Source organism: Apiospora phragmitis, assembly GCF_038363925.1.
Source record: "Apiospora phragmitis strain CBS 135458 chromosome Unknown utg000010l:1.0-9815664.0:1.0-9183399.0, whole genome shotgun sequence".
In the NCBI taxonomy this organism is placed as follows: domain Eukaryota; kingdom Fungi; phylum Ascomycota; class Sordariomycetes; order Amphisphaeriales; family Apiosporaceae; genus Apiospora; species Apiospora phragmitis.
In genome coordinates, this window is record NW_027117409.1 from 4,188,533 (window position 1) to 4,213,543 (window position 25,011).

Here is a 25,011-nt window from a genome sequence, read left to right on the forward strand (position 1 = left end):
ACGATTCAGAGCCAGACCACCATATATATACGAATCGAATATTGGGTTGTTGAACAGATGTGCCCATGCAAGCCATTCAAGTGAAATTCGATGCTCACGGACGGAGATGCTGAAGCGCTGTAGAATCTACGTCTACTTGGTATTGAGTAGGTGTGTGTATGATTCCTCGACGTGGACTGAAAGCCAACGGTTGCTTAACCGACCGTATCAATGACGCCGCCAACTCCATCGCTCACTGGCCTGAATATTTCCGAGTTGAGGAAGACCTGGATGTCGCTAACCGCAACGAGCCTGTCCTCCCCCCAACGCCAAAGCAAATCAACAATAACTAGCAGTAGTCTCACTTCGAGGCCCCTTTTCACCTCATGAAACAAAATGACCACCACCCTCCAACCCCCCTCGCTCACATCTCATTCTTCATCTTCTTCGTCTTTGCCTACGTCCTCGTCCCCGTCCTCGTGGCTGCTGTCGCTACCGTCGCTCTCGAACTTGGCCAGCTTTCGCTTATCGCTAACGACTAGTCGAACCATACGGCTGCCGGCAGGCGAGGCTATAATCCTTGATCCGACGGGTTCTAACCAGTTGGATTTCTGCAGATTGCGCTCGAGGCTAGATTGATTGGCTGTGCCCGATAATGATGATGGCCTGCCCTGTCTCGTAGAAGTGTTGAGCCGCCTGCGTGACGGCTGTACTAGGTCATCACCAGTGAGTCTCTTGTAGTCAGCAGCAGTCTGTATAGGACCTGAGCCGCTGCCGGCCTCCTAACCGGCATTGGCCGCCTTCAGCGCTGCGAGCTCCTCCTCCTTGGCCTTGATGGCCTTGTTCATGGTGCGCACCATGTCGACGACCTTCTCCTCGGCCTCCTTGAGCCGCTTGATCTCGAGCTGCTCCGTCTCGCGGCTGAAGGGCTGCCCCGGCCGATTGGCGAGCGGGATCATGGCGCTGCGCTCCTTGATGTCTCCTTCCTGCGGGGGCGCGACCGATTTCCCCTTGCCCTTGCCCTTGCCGCCGGTGCCAGCGCCCTTATCGCGGGCGCCCGAGGTCAGGAGCTTGTAGAACTCCTCGAAAGGTTCGTTGAAGAGCTGCTCCTCGTAGGTCCAGGCCTTGATCTCGCCGTTGCCCTGGGTGCGCATCGCTTCTTTCTCCTCGTCGGTGCGGCCGTAGGGGTGGAGGCGGAGGTGGTGGTAGAGGGTTTGGGGCTTTTCGCCACTCTGAAGGCTGTAATAGAGCTTGATGGTGATCTCGAACTCGCCCCAGCCCGTCTCGTTCACGGTGAAGGCGCGCTGCTGCTTGGCGGGGGCTTGCCGGCGTTCTCCTTCTGGATGGTCTCGGCGTCGATGCTGCGCATGGGGTTCGGGATCGACTCGTGCAGCTTGAACTGGACGCGGCGCAGCCAGTAGAAGACGTCGGTGTCCTCGACGCCCTTGACGAAGACCTGCCACGAGTGGGTGTGGTCCAGTGGCACGCCGGCGGGCCGCGGATTGTCCGTGTCGTTGAAGGGCTTCGCCGTCGTGCCGTAGATGAAGGGTCGGAAGATCTGGACGCCCTTCATGCGCTTGCCAGCATTGACGGGTGCCATGTTCGCTGTCTCCCTACCAGTACTAGGTTAGGTAAGAAGATGTGATGGAAAATATTGATGATGCTGTGAGAATTGTGAATGGATCCTACCTACTTTCCCTCAGCCTCATGCAGGCCCCGAGATACCCTGCAAGAACCTTGTATCGCGATGGGGCCTGCGCACTTTAGCGAGTGAATCTGGCCAATCAAACTAAGGACGGACTTTCCCAGCTACTTCAGCCTCGTACATGTGATGATGATGACATGACTCTTGGATCATTCCCACACAAGAGAGGTTGCTGCATTGGAAACTGAGATTCCAGAAGTCGTCAATTGATATTCTTGATTTGGGCATTCGGACAGGTGCCCTACTAAATTAAATACTGCGGGGTGCATTGACCCTCCCTCTACTTCACTTACGAAAAAAGTCAAGAAAGCTGTTGTTGTTCACCCAATAAACCTTCTCATCCCCAAGAGCGAGCCAGGAGCTGCATACTTTCTACCTACTGATAACTGAACTTACTGCTGTTGCGTAAATCCCTGGCTCGTTTTGCACCATGTCGACTGCTGCGAAGCGAATCATAGTCTGTGGCGGCAATGGGTTTCTTGGGTCCCGGATTTGCAAGTACGCCGTAGCAAGAGGTTGGGATGTCACATCTATAAGGCAAGCTAGCACCACCTTACTCCCATCAATTGCCATTGGGACATTGCATTTCATATGCTAACAGTAACATCAATTCAGCCGGTCAGGCGAGCCCAAATGGAACGCCGTCACATCATCTGCTACGCCGCCCGTGTGGGCCCATAAAGTGACGTGGGAGCGCGCCGACATCCTGCGGCCCGCCACCTACGTCCCGCTGCTGAAGGGCGCCGACTACGTGATCCACAGCATGGGCATCCTGCTCGAGGCCGACTACAAGGCCGTGGTCTCGGGCCAGGAGTCGCCCATCTCGGGCCTGTCGCGGGCCTTCTCGGGGGCGCCGCGCCCGGCCGACCCCCTCGACCGGGACGTGAAGGAGGGCACGAGCGAGGACATCCGGCCGCCCGAGACCAAGCAGCAGCTCACGTACGAGAACATGAACCGGGACTCGGCCATCATGCTCGCCCAGGAGGCCGACCAGGCCAAGGCCAGCGCCTTCGTGTACATTTCGGCGGCCGCGGGGGCCCCCGTCCTGCCCGCACGCTACATCACCACCAAGCGCGAGGCCGAGGACACCATCGCCAGCCGCTTCCCCCGCATGCGCGGCGTCTTCGTCCGCCCGCCGTTCCTCTACGACCCCTCGCGGCCCATCACCATGGGCATGGCCGCCATGACGGGGATGGGCGCCATGTTCAACACCGTCACGGGCGGCGTCCTGGGCGGCTTCATGGGGGCAGCCGGCACGAAGCCCCTCAAGGTCGAGGTTGTTGCCGAGGCCGTGGTGGAGGCACTCGAGGACGAGTCCGTCCGAGGGCCTGTCGAGGTACCCGAGATTGAGAAGTTGGCGGAAAAGGCATGGAGGAAGAACATGCTGTAGGGAAGTCACTCAGGGCATGGAAGAAGCAGGGTGTTGTTTGGCATTGGCGTGTGAAGCATGCTGTAATTATTATTCAAATGCATCTCTCATAGACTGTAGATATAGCCGCAACGCCTTGTTCCTCTTGTACCCCATACAATACAGTACGCCGGAATGTTAGGGGGAAAGGCCCATTCACCCATCTAGTAAAATCCAAACCCAATCCTTAAATTAGATCATTGTGCCTCTCTCGAAACTGTCCCTGATCTCGGCAGTATATTTGTTGTAGAAGCGGTTCAGCTTCTGGTTGAACTGCTTGTTCTTCTCGTTGATGTACGTGACATCGCCATCGTCCCCGTTCTCGGCCATACGCTCCTTCCTCTTCTTCAGCCTGTTCTCCTCGGCCTTCTTCAGATCGTTCACCAGTCGATCGACTGCCGCCTTTTCGGGTTTGTTGTTGATGAAGTTGGTCGAGTCCGCTGTAGAATAGAAACTGCCGTCCTTGTCCACAGCAATCAACTCGCCGTCCTCGGTCTCGACGATGTCGAGGCCGCCCGACGCGGCCGCCTTTTCGATGGCAGCCATCTTGTCACGCTCATACCGCTCCATGTCGGGGGCGAGGTTCTGCAGCTGTCGCTTGTAGACCTTGTTGCTCTCGCCGCGGTAGTCCTGGAAGGCGTTGTTGTCGCGGGCGGCGGCCCTCTTCTTGACACGCTTGTCCCAGCGCTCGCTCTCCTCGGCCGTCCAGTCCCATGCCCGCTTGCGTTCGAAGTCGTCGCCCGCCTCCTCCGTCTCGGCCTTGAGCAGCTTGTGGGCCGCCACGTCCCGCTTCCGGTGGATGGCCGTGAGGGCCGAGGGGTCGGACGCGAGGCGCTGCGATTCCTTGGTGGCCTCGGCGAGGTTATGGCTCGAGGACTGCTTGGCTCGGGCTTGCAGGGCACGGAAACGGGCCATGCGGTCCTGGGCCTTGTTGGAGGTTGCCTCTGGATTTGTTTGTGAAGTGTTTGCCTCAGCCTCCGTCGTTTGTTGCTGTTTTGACTCGTTATTCTCCTCTGTTGACGTTGGCTCTGGCGACTGTGATGAAGGGTTTGTTGCCTCTGCCTCTACTGGGACTGCAGTGGTAGCTGCCGTCTTTCTCTTCTTAGCAGGAGGCATCGTGGAGGATTTGTGGGTGGTTGGGAGATCAGGATCGAATTTTGCAATTGGGTACCTGGAGACGGATGCAGGCTTGGAGGTTGCTGGGTTTGGTTGACGGATTGTATGAAGGTAATAAAGGCTGCTGGCTAGTTTATTAAGAGTGATGTCAGGCGTATTGGAGAAAACAACCAAATTGATTGAAGGTTTACGATGTACCCGTACTGGAGGCAATATACCTGTCAAACTCAGCCTCGTGGCTGAAGTGGGGGCTGAAGGTACTGGACCCGACCTGGGAGGGTAGGTACTTAATCTTAGGTACTTCTTCGGTGAAGGAAAAACCAAGCAGCCGTCGGACCCGCCTTTGCATCAAATGATTCATCGGCTCTTTGCTTTTTGCTCCGACCAGATCCTAGCACGCGACCAGATCGCGCCTCCCCAAGGCTAAAATCGAGATAGTCTGGGGAAAATGGGGAATGGCTTCCATAGCGCCCGCCTTAATGTCTCAAACTCCACAATGCTGGTTGGGGATCATCCCTCTTGCGCCTGTTAATTCCCGCCATGCATCCTGTAAAATAACCCTTCGATTGATTACCTTTTGCATGCCATGTCATGCCAGATGGGGGCATCCCTTTGTCTATCTCCAAAATGCAGCGATTGAGTCGCCCGCTGCCCGCCTGCGGGCCCTCGTCAGCTTCGAAACCGCTATGGTCTCGATCGCGGTCTCAACCTCTGCCTCTATCTCTATCTCGAATTCAGTTCCAGTCTCTGTCTCTGCCTGGAAAAGCTCGGTCTGTTTTCAAGAGAGGCCGACGCCACTGGCCTAAGAAGATCCGACAGGTGCCTATGCGTGATGCCTACCCGATTTACGACCTCTCCGGTCTTATTCTCGACCTCGACGCCGAAGGGAACAAGCATGTCCGCAGATATGACCCAACCACCGATGGCGTTCGCGACCCTTCAAGGACAGCTCATAAATATGAGCAGCTAGCTCTTACTAAACGTGTTAACAAGTTCGAGGACCGATACCGCCGCGGCAGCGAACAGTTTGGGAAAATTAGCACCCAAGAATATACCCCGTGGCATGTATCTGATCTAGATATCATCTCTTGCGCATTGTTGGGCCCATCATTGAAAGGGAGCTCACAACATCGGGTTCAGGGAGAATCATTGCGCACCAATGATACAGCAAGCTCCAGATTCGAGGAAATCGCCGGTACTGTTCAACGCCAGAACGGTATTCCCCGGCATGCGCAAGAAGACACGGCTCGGGGCGTGGCATATCTTATGCGCCGGCAGAAAAAGCATATAACGGCTGCACCAGACTTGGATGCTGGGGTTTTTTCCCGCCAAATTGACAAGTGTGGAAACTTGACTGAATTGAGAAGAGTCGTCCAAAACCTGCTGGTGAGACCTGGGGGCTGCAAATTGGTCAATTCGTACGGTCATGACATCGCAAAGCGTTGTCAAGCACTGGAGCTCACAGCGTCTCAGAATGAGCTGGAAGAAATCCTTTCTTTTCTCAATGACGTAACTATCAGAACAGCGTCCGACGAACTCCCGATGTCTCCCCATATCGCCGGCGTGGGCTTGCGCATAGCAGCATCTTACGGGGCTTTCTCGGCGATGCAATTGTACTTTGCGGCAACTGAATGCTGGAGGCGCGACAGTATAGCTTCTTATGTAAACACAGCTCTTGCAAGGGCTTTGTTCTACCTCACTTCGCAGCCGGGGTATAAGAAGGACGAGTCTGGGGCTCAGGAGAGCCGGGCATCACGCGTTGCGGCATATACCACGCTTACGGGCTATAGCATGTATGGCCAAGACTTCGAAATGTCATACCAGAAAGCTATCCGTACGCAGCCGGGAGATCCATTGCGGCATCACCAACACTTTCTCCATATGCTTGCTGAGGTAGGAGCTTTTCGCACCATATGGCATATCTTTCACAAATCAAATCGGGGAGAGGCGCCTCTTATTCCATACGAACACCGTGACTGGTTCGTAACCGCCATTCTGAGAGCTCTCGGGAATGTCCAAAGTGGCCGTATAACATTCGATCCCAAGGCAGTCAAGCACGCTACTGGTGATTACGAAGCTGACTGCAAACTCGACTTACGAACAATAATGAGCTCGTCCATCGATAATAGGCCAACAAAAGCACCATGCGCAAGCATGAGCAAGTCCTCTGGGTTGCGTGAAAACGCAAGTCTGGACGATGAAGTTTCCGGTTTATACGAAAATATAGGCCCAGAAGTGGTCACCCAGAAAATGCGTTCAGACATACTGGAAGCTCTTCACCTGCACACTATCGCGGGGGCCCTGTCACGACTGAGGAAAATCCTATATGCACCAGCGTCGAAATGATCGGAGGGTTTGGTCGGAAATAGATTCCCGCCGCTGCGGTCGAAAGATCTAGCTGCCACCGCTACCCAGGGAAACGAGTCAAAACGAGATATCCATGGCGCTGATAGGAATCGGACCTATCCGCATTGATCATTCCCATTTATTGTCCCAGGAAATGGGCAAGCATGCAGGTGCATGAATCGAAGCCAAACCAAACCTGTGGCAACGTGGACGTCATATTAGGGAGCAAAGGGGCATATACTTCTGCAAATATTCCCCGGTTCTACTACGGTAGATGCCCCGCTTGCGCCTTGTCCTCCAGACCGTGCGTTTGAGTCAGGATAATGGCACTTCTCAGCCCTACATAAGAAGCAATGTACAAGCTCTCGGAAGAATACTTGGGTGCTGCCAACAAAAGTACGACATGTAAGACACTGTCGCATACAGTAAGCAACGTTAAGTCGTGTCGTCAGCTAGCCCAAACTTTAATGCTCTCTTCCATCGTGCCACATACATGATACATGTGCGAAGATGGACATCTCGTGGATTCCGATGATGTCCAATGTATGATTTGTCGGAATGCGATGGACTACTGCAGCCACCAGTAGCCAAACAGGTTCCTTGGGATCCCCGTACTACGTCCTACCACCCAATAGTTGCGGCCGGGTGCCTCTACAGCTCGTGTGAGCTGGTCCTTTTATGCCCGCTATGGCCTTGGCTACTAGTTCAATGTTGCTGAGTGGTGCAAAAATCGGGTAGCTACACGGCCGTCCCCTTCCCAATCAACGCAGCCGCAATTCAGCATCGAGTACGGGTTCCAGGCGCTGGCCTCGGCCACGCGGTTCTGAGCAGACCATCTATAGCGGCGCCTCTTTACGGCACATCTTTCGACGAGCCTTGTAATGGTGCTACCTCGACTATTGTCGACGTTATTTCGACGAAAGTTTCTCTCAAGATACGGAGGCGGCTCAGGGCGATCTGGGCGGCTTTGGCCAGATAGGGTTCGAGAGCAATCAGTTCTTGCAATCCGGGTATTTCTGGTGAACTGGTATAATCTGGCATCATCGCGAAATATGTGTCTAAATTGCAGGACAGGGCATATGCTGTGTGCTGGATGTGCCGCACAGAGGCGCCGATCTCTAGCGGCCCAGGTAGCTGGAATGCTGTGTGGCGTGAGTAAGGTCTCCAGCATAGTGTTCCAGAGATATTCATTCGTCGCAAATTCGGAGAGAACTTCGCCTTGTCCCTTCGGCAGGACTGTTCCTATCATGCATGGCACCGTCTTATGTCTGCTGCTCTCGGTCATCTCGATTCGACTGGTGCGGTTGAGGATGACAAATATGTACAGTAATATTAGAGACCTAGAAACATATCGACCCTGCGTGCGTGCCACGGCCAGTTGATACTGAGTGGCATATATCAGAAGTGGCTGGACTGGGCTGAAAGGCACAATAATACATATGCCAGCAAAACAGCAGCGGTTCTTCTTCCCACCGTGGTTGCTTTCCTTACACCACCAAATAATGTTGTTGCTTTCGAGACGCTCGCGGGTGCCGCTGGGAGCGACAAGCGCCTCAACCACTACCACGGTAGTATGGCAGCAGGCCTTACGCTTGCTGGAATATTGCAAGATGCTCCTCCTCGTCTTCATCGTCGCAGACCCGATCGCTACCGCTCACGCCCAGCGGGACCCAGTCGAAGGCTTCTGCAGGCGCTTCGGGCACCAGACGACCGTCATCGACCGGAAGCTGTACATCAATGGCGGGTTCATCAACTACAACCCCTTGACTAGCGATGCGACGAACTATACAAGTAAGTATACCCTTTTTCTTGTCTTCTGATAACTATAATAAATCATATATACAACTACTCCCCTCAACGACTAGCTGGATAGTGTTGACTGACGGGGCTGGGTTGGGGAACGATGACAGACACCGACCTATCGTATCTCGACCTCGACCACAACGGCTCGCACGACATGCCGCAGCTGTACGCCAACCTGTCCAAGGACAGCAGCATCCCCAGCGTGCACGGCGGCATCCTCTGGGGCGACGACGTCAACAAGCGGTTCTACCTGTTCGGCGGCGAGTACACCACCCAGCAGCCGCCGGCCGACACGCCGGCACCGCTCTGGGCATACGACGTCCCCCGCAATCGCTGGGAGCTCGTCAGCCACCCGCCTCCGAACTCCATCAGCGCCGTCAGCTACGGCGCGGGAGTCGCCGTGTCGGAGCGCGGGGAAGGGTATTACTATGGTGGATGGCTGAGCAATAACTCGGTTCCCGGGTGGAAGGGGCCCAGGGCGGCTACCACGGGTCTGATCAGGTATGCGATGGATACCAAAGAAGTAAGCATGTCCAATAACATGATCTTGATTTGCGATCTGCTCGTCGGCATCTTCAGTTCTGCCACTGACCAACCTCTTCGTGATTGCGCAGTGGAGCAACACCATAGGACCGGACGACGGGATCAGAAGAGCAGAAGGCGTCATGGTATACCTCCCAGTCAGCGACAATGGCCTGTTGGTATACTTTGGCGGTATACAAGACCCCGGAAACGGTTCTCTGGTCGGACAGCCCATGGATGAGATCCACCTTTACAACATCGGCACCTCAAAGTGGTACGACCAGCACGCTTCCGGCGACGTTCCCGACATGCGCAGGCGGTTTTGTGCGGGGGCTACTTGGGCGCAAGACCAATCCAGCTATAATATGTGAGTGCGTGTATCTTATCTATTCACCTACCCCAGTACTTGAAGAGCAAACACGCACTCCAGCATTGGATGACTAACATAACCATACAGCTACCTCTATGGCGGCCTCGGGTTCCCGCCCGACCACGAGGCGGGTTTCGACGACGTTTACATCCTGTCCCTGCCCTCCTTCGTGTGGATCAAGATGTACCCGGCACCCAGTAGCAACATCACGAACCAGTACCCGCACAACGCACTAACTTGCAACGTCATCGACGGCGCGCAGATGCTGGTCATGGGCGGCTCGTTCCCGCTGGACACGAAGACGTGTGACGCCGGGGACCAATACGGCACCCATGGACTGGACCTGGGAGAGCAGAACCCAGGCGCAAGTCCGTAAGTCTTATAACCATTTCCTATGAATTCGCCAGTGCCACATAGTCAACTTTCCTTTGCGGAGCGGTGCGAGGTAGTTACATCGAGGATGGTTGGGATATATCCCCGAGGCGGAAAATGGATAGTACCTGACATACAGCTGTTTCACTCTCTCAGCCTGCATAACCATTGTTTCCTGCTGCCTGACTACTACCAAGGAACACTTACTGACGATCATGCCTACACATAGATGGTTCGTATACCGCAAGAATATCACAACCTACATCGTCCCGCAGTTGATCCTTGACGAAATTGGCGGAGAGCCACACGGGGGCGCCACCAGGACGGCGCCGAGCAACGGCTTCGACCAGCCCGACCTCAAGACCCTGATGACGCGGCGCTACACGGCCGCAGCACGCACTCCAACGGGTAGCGATACCCACCAGGGCGGCGGTTTGTCCAAAAACGCCACCATTGGTATTGCTGTCGGCTGCGGCGGCGCGGCGCTCCTGGCTTTCGTTGCGGGCTGCTGTTGCCTCGGTGTTGTCCGGCGGCGACGGAAACATCGACTGAGCCGAGCAGTGGCTGGAACTGGGCCTCCTGGCATGCTTGATAGCAATAACACTCACCAGAACAACAACATTGCCGCTTATTCCCCCGAAACAGCAGCAGCAGCGGCGCGCATCTATACCTTCGTGCCGAGCCCGGGGGCGATCGGGTCGCCATCTCCGACGCCGTATTATTACTCACCAGCACCAGCACCCCCAAGCCGTGTGCTGCGGGCGCCGGTCGAATTGGCCGGCAGCGATGGCATGCATGAGCTATATGACCGGCTGCAATACGGGACGCCTCATTTTCGCTGTCCACGTCGGGGGCCATGATCATGCCGCCACCCCCGAAGTACATTGACCATGACGAGACGGCAATGAGCTCGCCGCCGACAACGACAACGACAACGACAACAACGACATATTCGTGTTCCAGGGGAGATTCGCCCGTGACTACCGCCGAGGCGCCGGGCCCTCACACAGGCTTCTACACCATCAGTCCTCTCACGACAACCCCCGCGACGGAGACGATGCAACAGCAACCGCACCAGCAGCAATACAGCAACAATAGCCAGTCGTTTCCTCACTCTTGGTTCGATTCCAGCAGCGAACACAGCTATGGGCCACTGAATTCAAACCCTGTTACTGAGCAGCAGCAGCAGCAGTACCAAGACCCAGCCGCCGCAACGACGCCGTAGGCAGTACCAAGCGCTCCGCTCCGGGACCGAGAACAGCCACGTGTACAAGCCCGTGACGGCGGGATCAACCAGGCCGAGAACGGATGGGGAGGGTCCGCGACACCAGACGTATTATCACAGGTGAACGAAGGAGAAAGGATGACGCGTCCAGCGCGGCCGCACAGCCACCTATGCCGAGGAACGGCCGCCTTGGTTCTGGCGGGGGTGACTACCGGGTCCCGGCTGGGTGGAGCTTTTCTCCTCTGTTTTTGATTCTGGCCTCTGATCACACCCGTCCTGCATCTCGTCCCTGGTTTCCCATCCTTGGTCCGCATGGTGCCCTGCGTGCGTGTGGCATCAATCACATCAATGTCGTCTTGCATCGCCACAAAGCTCGGCCCCGAGAACGACGCGCGTCCGGCATGCGTGACATAATATGAGCCTCTATCGCGCATTACGATCTTCCTTGGAATGCAGATTGTATCTACATGATATCACCATTTACGCAACATGTGCGCATTGTGTATTAGCCATTACCCTCATTGCTTCATACGACCCTCTTCTTCTGCTTCACGTTTGTTCTAATTGCAGTTGACGTTCTGGGGCGATCCATCCGTGGTCAGACCCTGGTGCTGGGGAAAGCCCAACAATTCTCCGCGCTGGCTCGATCTTCGGTTCTCGCCCGATCGTCATACGACGACATGAAGTGAAGCACATTCTCCACGAAGAGAAGAATAATGGGCCCCAAAGAGAGCTATGTAGGGTTGAGGGAAGTATTGCCAGGAAAAAGGGGGGCATTCGGGCCAATGGAGCAGGCAACTAATAACGAGAGCCAACTCAATGCGAGGGTTTAATCCTTACAGTAATGCGGTAATAAGAAGAGTCTCCATGCAGTCTGTATGTTTCAAGGATGGCGAGATCGAAACGCGAACAATCCAAGTTTCGAGTCATTCCGTTTTCACCCCAACAGGAACATGCCGTCTCCATCCTTTGCGAGTCTATGCTCCCAAGCCTTAAAAGATGGAGGAAACACCGGGGGAAACCGTTGGCACCCGGACGGGGCCGCGAGATCCGGCGGGCGTCGGGGGGTTTTGTGTACGTAATGAGACCAGCTATTACTTAATAATGCGCTCACGGTATATCCTCCGGGGTTGCCTCGCTCCCACCCTCTACCGCTGAAAGGGCCGGCAGTTGGTGCTAAGTGTAATCTCACTGGAACTGGAGTGCCCAGGGCGTCTCGAATGGTCAGATACTCAGTGTGATAGTACCAGATCTGATGGTTATGGCCTGGATAGCAATAGAGATCGCTGATACGGTGAGCATTTCGTACATAATGACGGCATCTCAAAGAGGACAGCAGTTTGTATCATCTGTGGCGCCGAGACGGTCAAAACATGTGCACTGCTGCAGCCGTTGTGCGACGCCGCATTCTGTATAGTCGCAGCAGAAGCGCATCCAAGTTCAAGACATCCAATGTTGGCTCGCATATGAGGTCATTTTTCGGCTTAATTCATTATCAAGCCTTTGCAGCGTCGGGACCTGCAGAAGTGTGTTGTCTGTGACGGCTTGTTTCGAAGCAGATGGTAGTCTGTTGGCCGGGGCATCTGGTTCGTGCGATCTAGGCAATTGTTTATTGGTACCGACAATTGTTTCATGCGAACCAGACAGGCAAGATGAGAATTCGGGGTCTCAGGCACAGAAACTGATTGCCGGGCTCATGCATGGGAGACTCGCATGATGGCCCGATCTCGGATTCGATCCCTTATAAAACCCACGGCACTTGGTGCGGGTTGTGGCAGCCGAGACAAAGTCATGTGCCGCCGGCGCTACAGAGGCGCGAAGTGCAAGGTGCAATCTGCAATCAATGCCTGTCTGTACAGTACAGTATGCCGTTGTTGTCTTGAGCACACGCGAAGAGGTGTTGTGTCGAGTGTCACAGCCACCATCGAATAACGATAGTGGCTAGCGGTGGCCAACGCCAACGCCAACACCAACACACCGTCAGCTGGTCCCATTCGAGGTCACTGAACCGGTTTAGGTAATAAATGTCACGTCAAGGCTGCGGCCGATCAGAACCCTGTACCCGGGGTTTATCTCGACTCCAAGACACTCGCACTAGGACGATCCCCCAATGTCCGATTCTGGAAACGCCTGACCTTAGCCGCAGCACCCTGATGGGCGTGAGGGCGACCAGTCGCTGGCTGCGACATGGTGATTGGTGCGGTGGACGAACAGGGTCTGATGGAAGGGGGTGATAAGAACTTGGGTCATGACTCGCAAGGACGTCGGAATTATCACGTTCCTGCAGACGGAAGAGAGGCTGAGAGGGGCCCGGGCACCTATGGTACACTCGCCTACAGTAGATTCCATGGCGGTTTGCTCGTGTCTGGGTTGGTCACTCGCCAATAGTTTTGTGCGCGGCGGGACGAAAGAAAACGAGAGAGTCTGTGTGTGGGAGGGGTGGATATCCATCCTGTACTGTAGGTGCTCTGTACGGAGTAGACGTAGCCATTTCTTATCTTGAGTACAAAGAAGGAGGGAAGGCCCTCAAGAGTCAAGCTACCTGCCACCTGCCTCACATACGAGCAGGGCGACTATGATCTACGTGATGTCAACAAGTACCTACATTGGAAGTTCGGAATTCCCAATGCTGTCGTTGGTTTCTGACCCCACAGCTGAGATATCGTAGGCGAGGGTTTCCGAGGGTTGCCATGTCGCAATACATACGGAGTATGCGCCAACTTAATCAATCGCCCGCCTGCATTGTCGTAGTAGATATCTGCTTATTGATAATGTATAGTGTACTACGGCGCGTATCGGTGACAGAGTTTTTCTGTCTCTCCCGTCTCCCGTTGTTTTCTTTCGGGAGCCAAATTTTAGTTCCTCTTCTTCGCATGAAAACCGTACGTTGTGAGAAGAATTGAAAAAAAAAAGGTGCAATTGCGTTCTGGATCATTGACCCGTTTCGAGTGCCACTTTGACTCCATCACCAGGAGCCGGCTGGTCATCCGGAACACCCATGGGGATCCATTCCCTAGGTGCAGTATTCTATCGTAGCAAGATCTTCCAGCCTATGCAACCATGCACGTGGGACACCCGAGAAGAAGAAAAGGAGTACACGAGATGCTGGCCCATGGACCAGCCAGCCAGCCGTTGCACCAACCTTTTGCGCGAGCATACAAAACAGGCAAAGGGATACGAAAAAGAGTAAAAGGGGGGTGAAAATCTTGTCAGCCCGGGCGTGACGGTGTTCAGCGACCGGACGCTGACTGTCATGACAGGCTTTCAACGGCGTTCTGTCCCACGGTCTCGGCCTAATGTCATCAACCAATAAACCAGCCCGCCGGCTCCTGCTGGGCTCCTGCTCCTTGTCACCAAAATCCTTCACCCTCTCCTTTACCGATAGACGGTCTGAAAACGGGGCGCCGGCGGTTAAGACAGGTTGCGAAATTAAAGAGGGGTAACCGTTGTTGCTGGCTGTAGAGGATGAATAAGTACATACCTCCTACATATATACTTATAAAGCAGTACATAACTGGAAAATCCGTACACTACTGCAGAGCCTCCATGGATGATGTGTGTGAGTGTGACATCGCCAAATCGAGTTAGAAGTCTCGGAAGGGAACGAGGTCCAGTCGTCGATCCAGCTGTCAAGCGCGCCGAAGACCACTTCTTCTGGACGCCAGCACCAATGAGCACTACTTTTGTGCAGAAAACAGGTCTAGACACCACAGCCCCTTAAGGCGATTTAACATGTTTACAATGCTGCCTGGCTGCGTTGTAAGACTCCCCGCAACATAAACTCCAAATGAACCGGTTCCGTGCTCCGTCCAGTACAGCCATGCACTTATTATTGATGAAACAGAAGAAAATTCTGGCTGCTCAATCAAGGAAGCAACTCGATCATCTCGTCGTGCGGGAAGGCCGTGATGACAGGACTTGGAAGCGGGCCTATCGGGTCGATATTTGGCAGCATCTCTTTCCGCCCCCTCTCTCGTTAAGACGGTGAAGAAGTAAACGGTTAGTAGCTAACGGTATTTGGGCTGGTGACGGTCTGGTAACGCCCCACTCCCCTCGATAAGCGCCTACCTGTATTAATCATGGTTGCGTCTCTTGGGGGAAAGTCTTGATCGACGACGAATGGGAGGTGGGACTGGCCAAGGAGCCAGCTTACGGGCTCAAGGTTCAGGGCTGAGAGAGGTCCATTCTCTAGAGTGCATCAGGCAGAAAAGTCAGACCTAGAGAGCGAAGAAGAGAAAATTCTTCCCGACCGTGGGTCTGACGACGAGGCCAGACTGAAGAATCCGCCTTGGAAGGCATTTTTAAATGAACCTGGCATCACCAATGCAGGGCCAAACTTCAGAAAACGTGCCTCGAGGGGTGGATAGGGCGAGAGCTCGTTTCGGAACTGGGTTCGAGCGTGACATGGATATCCGAACTTGACTTGCGTTTGGAGCAGAACAGGTCGTATCGTGGAATGGGTTAGGTTAGATGCCGGAAGGATATCCTCGTCTGTAGGTAACGGAGCAGATAACTAACAAATAAAAAAGCTGGCAAGTGAGCAGCAAAAAAATGCCCTCAGCACTAGCCCCAAGATAGAGATGCCATTGGCCGAAGCTGGAGGCTCAGCTGTCTAACAGTATCAGCTTCTGCTGGATATTAACTGCTGATAGGCCAGCAAACCTACATACAGGTCCAACTGTTTGATCTTTGTGGTCATAAATACCAGCCTTATTGATGATTGAGTGAGAGGTACCTGTCTACATGCAGCCGTCCGTCTGTGAAATTGGTGATTTCTAGAAGTCCCGTCAAGTTTCCATTGCTCCTCCATCTAGCACGGGTATCTGTTGGATCTGGTTTCGTCGGGAAATTACCAACCACAGTGGGACGACGTGTGTATAAAGTGAATAAAAGAAGAATTCGTAACTCTCCTTGTCTTTATTCAACCCAGTCCAACTCATGCTTTTCTCTGGCTCACTAAGAGGAGGGGCCAAGGAACAGGACCACCCCCCCCCCGCGACCAGCTCAGTAAAGGTCTCATGGATGTTACAGGGTTGACGAACCACCCGTACACCCACGGCCCAAACACGGCCGCTCCACTTGCGCCTTTGCGGCTTGTCTTGTTTTATGCCCTGCCCGGCCCCAACTCTTGATCAGTGCAAGGAAGAGGAGAAAGAAGAAAAGGCGTGCATTTGATACAATACATACACATACGTACGCGTCCCATTCCTTCCCCAATCGAGATGCTGAATCATCGGGTCGGGTACCGACAGTACATGTCCATTGTAATCAAAGTATCTGGGCCCCCATCCCGCTTTGCCATGCTTGCTGCTGCGTGCCCCCCATCCCACGCAACGCAACCTAGCCCAGGGCGTGCACATGCATGATAGCGGTGGTGCTGCCAATTAAGTCCTGCATAGTACCTAGTAGCCCGTTCCCTACCACGTCCTGCGTGCTGGAATGTTTGGTAGTCTGGCTAACGAAAGTACTTGGGTTGGGGTCATGTCGTGGAGTTCGCAGGCCAGTCTCCAGTGCAGTCCTGTACAATCATAGGCTGTTCAATATAATCCCTATATGTATGCAATCGGGTGATATACCGGGGGAAAGAGCAGTAATATGTAATGACCACCACCTGCACCCGTCTCTCATTGTCATCGCTTTCCCCCCCTCATGGTCCAAGACTTGAAAAGAACGTCCTGTTCCTGGTGCTGTCTCGTCTTCGTTTTCCAAACTCGACAGTTTGTCTCTCAAGGTTCTTGCAAAGCCTCTCTCCTGGTATGAGATTTCGTAAAAGCAATCCATCAATCGCACGACAACCTCGCTGGACCGACCTGGATATTGGACGACCCGTCATTCCCACTCTGGATTGCGTTATTGGACTAAATAAGCTCGGATTTTGACTAGGCTGCCTGTTTCGCCTGGGTTGCGCAACATTGAATTGGCATAGGATCCAAAAACCAGTGCTCCCTTTACCGAGTCAAGGCAACCGGACAAAGAGGCCTGCCTGCCTGCCTGGGCTCATTGGGGTTGTTTCTTTTCATTCTACGCCGCAGGACAAAACTCCCTTCTCATTCCTCTCTCTTTCGCTCGCTCGCTCTGCAATTGCGCATCTTATCTTGCCAAGATCTCCCAATCAGATTCCATCGGATAGGGAAGAAGGCGAAAGGGCGCTACGCGTAGTGTATACATTGATACACACCCTCTCACACACCCTCAGTCACTCGCTCGCAACAACGGTGTGGTGGTTTGGACAACGGTCCGAGCTAAGAGCTACTATTGGCCGAATTCTCCTTGGGCGGCCGCTTTCGGACTCGTCACAGAGTCCCTTTTTTCTGGCGCAAGAGTCACTCTCATTGAATGGGAGGGCCACCAGACCAGAACCAGACCAGACCAGCAACCCGCCGCGGATTCTCTCAACTCACATCGGCCCAGAGGGTACGTACGGCCATGGCTTTCCTATTCTATTATTATTCACCAAGCTTCCCTCCGTCCCGTTTCCTCCTTCTTCCTCTCCATCTCCCTTTGATCGGAATCATACCAAACTTAGCTCGCCCCTCTCCCAACTAATAATTGCACCTCCCAAAACCAAAACATCACACTCGTTGAATTGGACTTTTCTTGTTCCGTTGCAGCCCCTCGCTACCCGTACTCGAGTACATCCACCACACGTATACATACACATACCTAATCCATAACATAGCAGCACACGACTGACAAGCGCAAAGAGCGACATAGTTACAGCTACAAGCCCCATCTCCACAATCACCAGTGCGCCGGGAGCATCGACGTTGTACTACTAAAAGAGGCTCAAAGACGAGAGCAAATCGCCCAAAGTCTAAAACAGAGCCACCAGTCAGTCAGCAACCCACTGTAACTGTAATCGGTCCAACTCCAGGCACCACAGCAGCACGGCATTTGTCAATCTCGTCATCAGGCCGGCATATTGCACCTAACTACTCGACAATTCGCTTCCTCTTGTTTGCTGTTCCTGATTAGCTCTATCGGGACGGATCTCTGAATTGCGGAACTGCTTTATTTCTCCTTCGAGACGAGATATAACTCAGCAGGCTTCCACCTCCACCACGCACTTTATCGACCTTACAGGTGCTCCGTCCGTCACCAAGCACATAGACAGACGGCACAAGTCGCTGTGTCCTTGTGTCCTCTTACTTGGTTCTGCTGCGCTACACAACAACACAGCTCCAGCATTGCAGGCTTTGCCACTCCGAAGTCACATTGCATACAAGACAGCTATTTTACTGGACTCCCCGCTTCAAGTCCCCTCCATCCCTTGCCGAGTTGGAGGGACCCTTTCTTCCGAACCTAAGCAACCACTGGCTCAGGGGACTTTCTCCCAGAGCCCAATCACAATGCACCATACTCGCCGGAAGTCTGGTCATGGCTCGACCAATACTTCCATGAGCGACGTCCGCAAGGCCGTCACCGTCTCAGACTTATCTCGACCCAGGAGGCCGCAAACCCTTAGCAGGAAATCAACTCCGCAGACTTTACAGAAGCTGGGGAAGACTCAGCGGGACCGCGAAAAGGAATTGGAGGAAGAGCGATGGTGGGAGGAGGAACGCGAGAGCTTCCCTCAGTTTTGGTACGTCCAGCCCCATGACGTGAGCTTCACCGAGCTTGCTTCGTGATTTGTGTCTTGAGTCCCCAAGCATGCTTATTTTTTCTCATAACCCCACAACTTGGCGTTTCTCACCTACTCGGGGGCCTGTTTCCCATTTCAGAGACCTGCGTCATCACCTGACGTCCTGAGCCAAGCCACCTTGGACCTAGTGGGCGCCAGTGTTACATGTATCAGGTCTCTCGATCCAAAGAGATCACTCAATCACTGTTTCGGTGTCATCCCCCTTATGCACGCGAATTTGAAGTTGACATGAAATGCCAATCTAGTATGACTTGCGAAAAGCAATTCATCCCCCAAGACGAGAGATACGTCTACTGCTCTGAAGCGTAAGCACCAACATACCGATTGATGATAGGAATTGAAGCAAGCTGACAGTATAGATCAGGTGCCGTAAATATGACCAAAGCTCAAGCTCAAACCCCTCGGCCATCCCCAGGACTCAAGACATTCTCGGGGGAAATTTGCCGTTTTATGCGGCCGGGCACCCGGAGCCGCGCGACATCATCCCGCGAGCTTCGCCATCACGCCCGAGCTCGACCTACTTCTCACCACCTACGACGCCTACCAGCACGCAATATACGACTGCTATATCCGCACTACGGTCTCTTACCACTCGGCCGCCAAGTCCACCTTCACCCACGACGGCCAGTGCAAGCATGTGGCCGTTTACCCGGAGCGCAGCTGTTAGTCCGAGTACATCATACTCGAAACCGAGCAACTTCTACTCTTCGACATACGATGGTGGCTACGGTATACCGGGCTACGGCTATGGGCATAATACCGTGGGAGCCGGTGTTCTTGACCGGCCTTTACCTTCGAGAAAGCCAGGGTCCAAAGGACGACCAAAAAGCATTGAGCTAGTTACCCCCATGGTTGGGCGCTGAATGTAACGAGCAGTGTCGAAACCCCTCTCGTTTTCTCACGCCAAGATGGGGCTTGTCTATGTTTGCTACAGACGAACTTAAGGCGATGTCTTGGCGAACAGAGTCAACTACATAAGCCACCGTTTGGTAATCCCGAGGCTTGGTCCAAGGGGGAAGGAGATTGAAACCTCCTACGCTCTTGGGCCCTGGGGCAACCATAACACTAAACTGGATTGCACAAGTGCTTCTTTTTTCAGGGCATGAAGTTTGGTTGAAAAAGCAGGCAAATCAGGTCCCATATTGCCCAAACTGTCCAAGCCCGCTGCGCTCGCCCATGGTCAGGTCTCAGGTCTCGGTTCTCCTTGGCGAGCCTACCGAGTTGCGTTTTGCGGGGTAACGGGTAACGACATTCAACCCCGAGGTCGCTATGTATCTTTTCTATCGACTCAACGACAACCTTCACTCAATATACCTTTTACACACCAACACACACACAAAACCCCAACCTACCTGACTTTGAAAGAGGGTGGGGGTCTTAGAACGAAAAGCCAGCGGGGTTGTATGCATTGATGGCGCAGGTACGGGGCGTTCCTTTGTTTTATTCGTCCCGATTGATTCTTGTTCTATTTCGTCACTCATGTCACATGTACGCATATTACATGGTGTCGTGTTGATTTGGGGGGGCGTACCGTGTCGTCTCGGCATTTCCGGATCAGGACAACCATACCAAATACCATTTTAGCATCAACAAATCATGTTGAAGGAGTTATATTGCTTTGATGGACATGGGCACCGCATTAGCTTTACGGATAGAGCTGCGCACAGGGAATGGGAAAAGTTATGATTAGGCTACGTGCCAGGCTTATATTACTATAGTATTATTGTTATTATTGCATTGCGCGGGTAGAGGCAAACACAACAGATAGAGGCATGGCCAATACACCAAGGAGCCAATGAATACCTGTGTTCCGTTGCTCCAAACCATTAATCATTGTTCAGCTCGTGATTCGTCGTCATTGTGCACTCATGTTGCATCATATTGCCATTATTGAGTTTGTCATGACTATGCAAACTCCTCCAGAGCCGAAAGGCAAGTCACACGCCTTCCCTTCTTGGAAGACCAGCTTTTACTTCCGAAAAGATAAGCCTGCCAGCTTGGGGCTGGCTCAGGGTGGGACCCCCCTTTATCTCTGTAGTAGGGACCGTCGTATGCATCCCATCCCACGCATTTACGGAGGTGCAGTATTGAGTATTGACCAGTAGAGTGTCGAGGTCGGAAGGGGCCTGATCCGATGCTCGCCATTCGTCTGTTCTTCCTCACACCTTCGGACCAGTGTAGCTTGTTCTGGTCGACGCCCATTGATACATATATCAACGACGCAAAGTACGACCGTACCTGTCCATCACCCAATTTCTCCACAGGAGACCTCCAGCGCCGGACCCCGCAGCACACGTTATCTCTTATCGAGATAATTTTTTGCGGGGGAGGGGTTAATAAATCGCCATGACAATTTTGTTGGAGGGGTCTTACTCAACCGACAAGACCAGCCAATTATTCTCTTGCCCACGGGTAGATCTGCCTCTAGAAACAAACAGGAAGAGAGACATTCCAGGTTAGCCAGTCATGCCGATAGCAAAGCCCCTTCGTGTTCTTCTGCTCGGCAATGGCGGCCGCGAGCATACCATTGCCTGGAGGTTGAGCCAGTCTCCCAAAGTCGAGGCCATCTTCGTCGTCCCTGGCAATGGGGGCACGGCACTCTGCCCGAAGACCACCAACGTCTCTTCGGTCTCGGCTGAGGACTTGCCCGCCTTAGCAGAGCTGGCCAAGAAGGAGAACATCAACTTCCTGGTACCGGGTCCTGAGGCCCCCCTGGTCGCCGGTATTGTCGACTACTTCGAGCAGAACACCATGGTGCGCCATTGCTTCGGACCCTCCAAGAAAGCCGCCCAGATGGAAGGCAGCAAGACCTTTTCCAAGGACTTCATGAAGAAGCATGGCATTCCTACCGCCGAGTATGAGAACTTCTCCGACTACGAAAAAGCCCGACAATACGTCGACCAAGTACAGCACGATGTTGTTATCAAGGCTGATGGTCTTGCAGCAGGCAAGGGTGTGCTGATGCCAACCACCAAAGAAGAGGCTCACCAAGGTCTGAAAGAGATTATGCTGAACAAGGAGTTCGGCTCTGCAGGAGACGAAGTTGTTGTTGAGGAATGCCTGCTAGGAGACGAGCTGAGCATCATCACCTTCTCCGATGGTCACACGATCCGATCGTTGCCGCCTGCTCAAGACCACAAGCGGATCGGTGAGGGCGATACCGGTCTCAACACGGGCGGTATGGGATGCTACGCGCCGACAAATCTCGCAACACCAGCCCTCGTCGCTCGAATTGATCGCGAAATCATTCAACCTACCATCGATGGCATGCGCAAGGACGGCATGATCTTTCGCGGTGTCCTCTTCACTGGTCTTATGATTACCAAGACGGGACCCAAGGTACTTGAATACAATGTCCGTTTCGGAGACCCGGAGACCCAGACACTCCTGCCTCTGCTCTCAGAAGATACCGATTTGGCCGAGATCATGTACGCCTGTTGCGAAAGCGACCTCGATCGCTCAGACCTGGTTGTCAAGGTTGATCCCAAGTCGTGTGCCACCGTGGTGGTGGCAGCAGGAGGCTATCCCGAAGCCTATGGCAAGGGTGATGAGATTACAGTACAAACACCACCCAGCGACATCAACATCTTCCACGCCGGAACCAAACTGTCGGATGGCAAGGTGCAGTCGGCTGGTGGTCGTGTCATTGCCTCGAGCGCCACGGGAGACGATCTCAGAGCGGCTGTGGATCGAGCCTACGAAGGTGTCAAACTCATCAACTTCAACAAAATGTACTACCGTAAGGACATTGCCCACCGTGCTTTCCGTCCTACAGCCGACACGAAGAAGGCCATGACATATGCACAGGCCGGGTGTGAGCATTGAAGCCGGAAACCGGGTCGTCGAGGAGATCAAGCAGCTAGTCAAGTCCACTGCTATCCTCGGGGCGAACGCGGACATTGGTGGCTTTGGTGGCGAAGTCGACTTGTATGAAGCTGGTTACTCGCATGATCCGGCCAGTGCCCCTAGCGGTCTGAAGTTGGTGAGCTGCATTGACGGAGTTGGCACCAAGCTCATGATTGCTCAAGAGATGAATAAGCACGACACGGTTGGTATCGATCTGGTGGCCATGAATGTCAATGATTTGGTCGTGCAAGGCGCCCAACCCCTTTCATTCCTCGACTATTTCGGCTGCAGCAACCTGGAACCCCAAACGACAGTCGACTTCGTACGGGGTGTCGCCGACGGCTGTATCCAGTCCGGATGCGCTCTGGTCGGTGGTGAGACGGCTGAGATGCCCGGCATGTACAAGCCTGGCGACTACGATGCGGCCGGGTGTGCGAACGGAATCGTCGAGTCTAAGCACGCTCTGCCGAAACTCGACAAGATGGCAGCCGGCGATGTTGTCCTCGGGTTGGCCTCTTCCGGTGTCCACTCCAACGGATTTTCGCTGGTCCGTCGCATAGTAGAGGCAACTCAGCTGAGCTACCACGACGTGGCACCGTGGGACAAGAGTGGCGTCACCGTAGGCAACTCGCTTCTGACACCCACCAAGATCTACGTGAAGCCGCTACTGAAGGCGCGTTCGCAGCTCAAGGGCCTGGCTCACATTACAGGCGGAGGTCTCACGGAGAACGTGCCGCGCGTGCTGCCCAAGGAATTGGCGGCCGAGATTGACGCGGCGTCATGGGAACTGCCGGCCGTGTTCAAGTGGCTCAAGCAGGCGGGCCATGTTGCGGCCTCTGAGATGGCGCGTACTTTCAACACGGGTATCGGTATGGTGGCCGTGGTTGCGCCCGAGGACGCAGCAAGTGTCGTGCAGCTGTTGCAGGCCGAGGGCGAGGCTGTGTACACCATCGGCAAGCTGGTCAGCCGGAGTGGTGAGGGCTGTGTGCTTAAGAACTTGGAGTCGTGGGATTAGGCGACGAAGATTTTTGGGGGTTACATAGACAGGATTTGGAGTCAAGCAGCCGAAAAAGTGCATGCGTATCATCGTCGTGGCCTTATACCCCTGACACATACAAAGTGCAGTTACAGTCACGGGTTTCTAAAAATGGAGATGTTTTACTAGACAGACCGGAATGCGTGCAGTAAGTAGGGAGAAGAGATAAAGTTGGCTGAAGACGAAGTAAACGAGTCTACGGGCTTTTTACCCGAGCGATCTGCGATTCGGGGCCGCCTAGACCGACTACTTACTAAGTTACTCGGGAACTCGCTATTATGTAAGTGACAGCTGTACATCCAGATGTAAATGGGACCGACTGATTGACAGCCAACGGTGATGCTAGCTAGCTCCCCGAACCTGTTCTATGTCAAATGATGTCTTGTTGTTTTTGTCTATGCCAAGTATTTTTTTGGTCATGAGCCGAACATTTTGGGAAGGTCGTTGCGAGGAAAAGACGTTGACGCTAAGCGCTGGCTGACTCCTTCTAGTTCTGGAAAGCCGAAGAACAAGGAGAAAAAGAAAACGGTCAGCTGCCGGATGGGCTGGGTAAGTACGGTCTATTCTTGGGGTCCGATTTCCTCCCTTTTTTTTCCTATCCTCCCCATATGTAAGTGGACGGAAGTACCGCAAGCCCCATTGGTTTACAGGGGGTGGGAAACATGTATAGCATCCTTCTCCTGTACATACTCACAGCTCTTCTACCGGCTTATTGATGTGTCTCCACCCGCGGAAGGCCCCTTTTCTCCGCCTTTCATGTAGAAACAAAACCCGCCGACCGGGGGGGGGGGCATACCTGCATCGACATGCGGCAGTCAGTAGATGGAGGCTACCAGCCCACCGGTGCGGTCGTGTCGGACTGGCTGCTGGTCATGAACCGCGTGGGTACGGGCGGCGGATCTCTGCTTGCCAGCGTGGACGTTCGATGCGCGGGAGAAGATTTTTTCTTTCCTTCTCCCGCTTTCATTTACCAGATTTCGTGCGCCGGCGCCCGCGGCGGGCTCCCCGCCGCTCCCGCTCACCGCTGCTGACGACGTGGATATCTGGACGGGGCCATGCTGCCTGCGGGCGGTGAGGATCGTGATCTGGTGCCAAATCAGCATAACATGATGGCGAACCCTCAACGCTTTTGGTTCATCGAATGACGGAGTGGCATTTGGCATGGGCTTATGTATGTACTTCAAACCTTGTATGTAGAAGCCGTTGAGAACTCCAATGGGTTAAAAGGGTACAGTCTCTGGAATGGTTCGGTGATGAGACCCGCACACAGAATACGAAAATGCAACCTGGTTTTCACAGGTTTGGGGGAGCAAGGCAAGGCACGAGATCTGCTATTGCACATGGTTAAGCTACGGACTTGGGTTATCGAAATATTAACCATCTAAAGCTCGTAGGTACCCTCCTTGGCTCGTATTGTCGAGTCAAAATGCATCAAATTGTGCCAAGCCATGATGAGCGTTGTGCTACATGCTGCGGATACTCCCGTTGTGTCAATATTGCAAACTTTCTCTGCTTCGTACTCGGTCTTCGTCTCGAGCCCGAATATACCTCTTTCCCTGAGGCTGATCTAATCCTACAACCCCCTAGTTACTCACACTAAAGGTGAAACTCCCGAGTACCATGAATATGAGCGGCCCATGT

General features: G+C 53.8%; 9 protein-coding genes across 9 annotated transcripts; 7 read left to right on the forward strand and 2 right to left on the reverse strand.

The window, feature by feature from the left end:
- Positions 1-761: 761 nt before the first annotated feature.
- On the reverse strand, positions 762-1,579 carry PG994_011044 (YEATS family protein; the record flags this gene model as incomplete). Its single annotated transcript, XM_066862453.1, has 2 exons — positions 762-1,218; positions 1,272-1,579. 2 exons carry the CDS (start codon positions 1,577-1,579, stop codon positions 762-764), a joined length of 765 nt encoding a protein of 254 aa, XP_066711563.1.
- A 535-nt stretch (positions 1,580-2,114) lies between these two features.
- PG994_011045 (NAD dependent epimerase/dehydratase) lies at positions 2,115-3,074 on the forward strand (the record flags this gene model as incomplete). Its single annotated transcript, XM_066862454.1, has 2 exons — positions 2,115-2,182; positions 2,300-3,074. 2 exons carry the CDS (start codon positions 2,115-2,117, stop codon positions 3,072-3,074), a joined length of 843 nt encoding a protein of 280 aa, XP_066711564.1.
- A 210-nt stretch (positions 3,075-3,284) lies between these two features.
- On the reverse strand, positions 3,285-4,208 carry PG994_011046 (SYF2 splicing factor; the record flags this gene model as incomplete). The annotated part of the gene is made up of 1 exon (XM_066862455.1): positions 3,285-4,208. The coding sequence occupies one exon, from the start codon at positions 4,206-4,208 to the stop codon at positions 3,285-3,287; it is 924 nt and encodes a 307-aa protein (XP_066711565.1).
- Positions 4,209-4,835: 627 nt separating this feature from the next.
- PG994_011047 (uncharacterized protein) lies at positions 4,836-6,554 on the forward strand (the record flags this gene model as incomplete). Its single annotated transcript, XM_066862456.1, has 1 exon — positions 4,836-6,554. The coding sequence occupies one exon, from the start codon at positions 4,836-4,838 to the stop codon at positions 6,552-6,554; it is 1,719 nt and encodes a 572-aa protein (XP_066711566.1).
- Positions 6,555-8,164: 1,610 nt separating this feature from the next.
- Positions 8,165-10,481, forward strand: PG994_011048 (uncharacterized protein; the record flags this gene model as incomplete). Its single annotated transcript, XM_066862457.1, has 5 exons — positions 8,165-8,345; positions 8,465-8,880; positions 8,972-9,246; positions 9,337-9,621; positions 9,851-10,481. The coding sequence occupies 5 exons, from the start codon at positions 8,165-8,167 to the stop codon at positions 10,479-10,481; spliced, it is 1,788 nt and encodes a 595-aa protein (XP_066711567.1).
- A 44-nt stretch (positions 10,482-10,525) lies between these two features.
- On the forward strand, positions 10,526-10,846 carry PG994_011049 (uncharacterized protein; the record flags this gene model as incomplete). Its single annotated transcript, XM_066862458.1, has 1 exon — positions 10,526-10,846. One exon carries the CDS (start codon positions 10,526-10,528, stop codon positions 10,844-10,846), a length of 321 nt encoding a protein of 106 aa, XP_066711568.1.
- Positions 10,847-18,195: 7,349 nt separating this feature from the next.
- Positions 18,196-19,351, forward strand: PG994_011050 (uncharacterized protein; the record flags this gene model as incomplete). The annotated part of the gene is made up of 3 exons (XM_066862459.1): positions 18,196-18,428; positions 18,734-18,793; positions 18,853-19,351. The coding sequence occupies 3 exons, from the start codon at positions 18,196-18,198 to the stop codon at positions 19,349-19,351; spliced, it is 792 nt and encodes a 263-aa protein (XP_066711569.1).
- Positions 19,352-20,954: 1,603 nt separating this feature from the next.
- PG994_011051 (Bcade5) lies at positions 20,955-23,349 on the forward strand (the record flags this gene model as incomplete). The annotated part of the gene is given in 2 exon segments (XM_066862460.1): positions 20,955-22,302; positions 22,316-23,349. 2 exon segments carry the CDS (start codon positions 20,955-20,957, stop codon positions 23,347-23,349), a joined length of 2,382 nt encoding a protein of 793 aa, XP_066711570.1.
- Positions 23,350-24,176: 827 nt separating this feature from the next.
- Positions 24,177-24,401, forward strand: PG994_011052 (uncharacterized protein; the record flags this gene model as incomplete). The annotated part of the gene is made up of 1 exon (XM_066862461.1): positions 24,177-24,401. One exon carries the CDS (start codon positions 24,177-24,179, stop codon positions 24,399-24,401), a length of 225 nt encoding a protein of 74 aa, XP_066711571.1.
- Between the last annotated feature and the right edge of the window lie 610 nt (positions 24,402-25,011).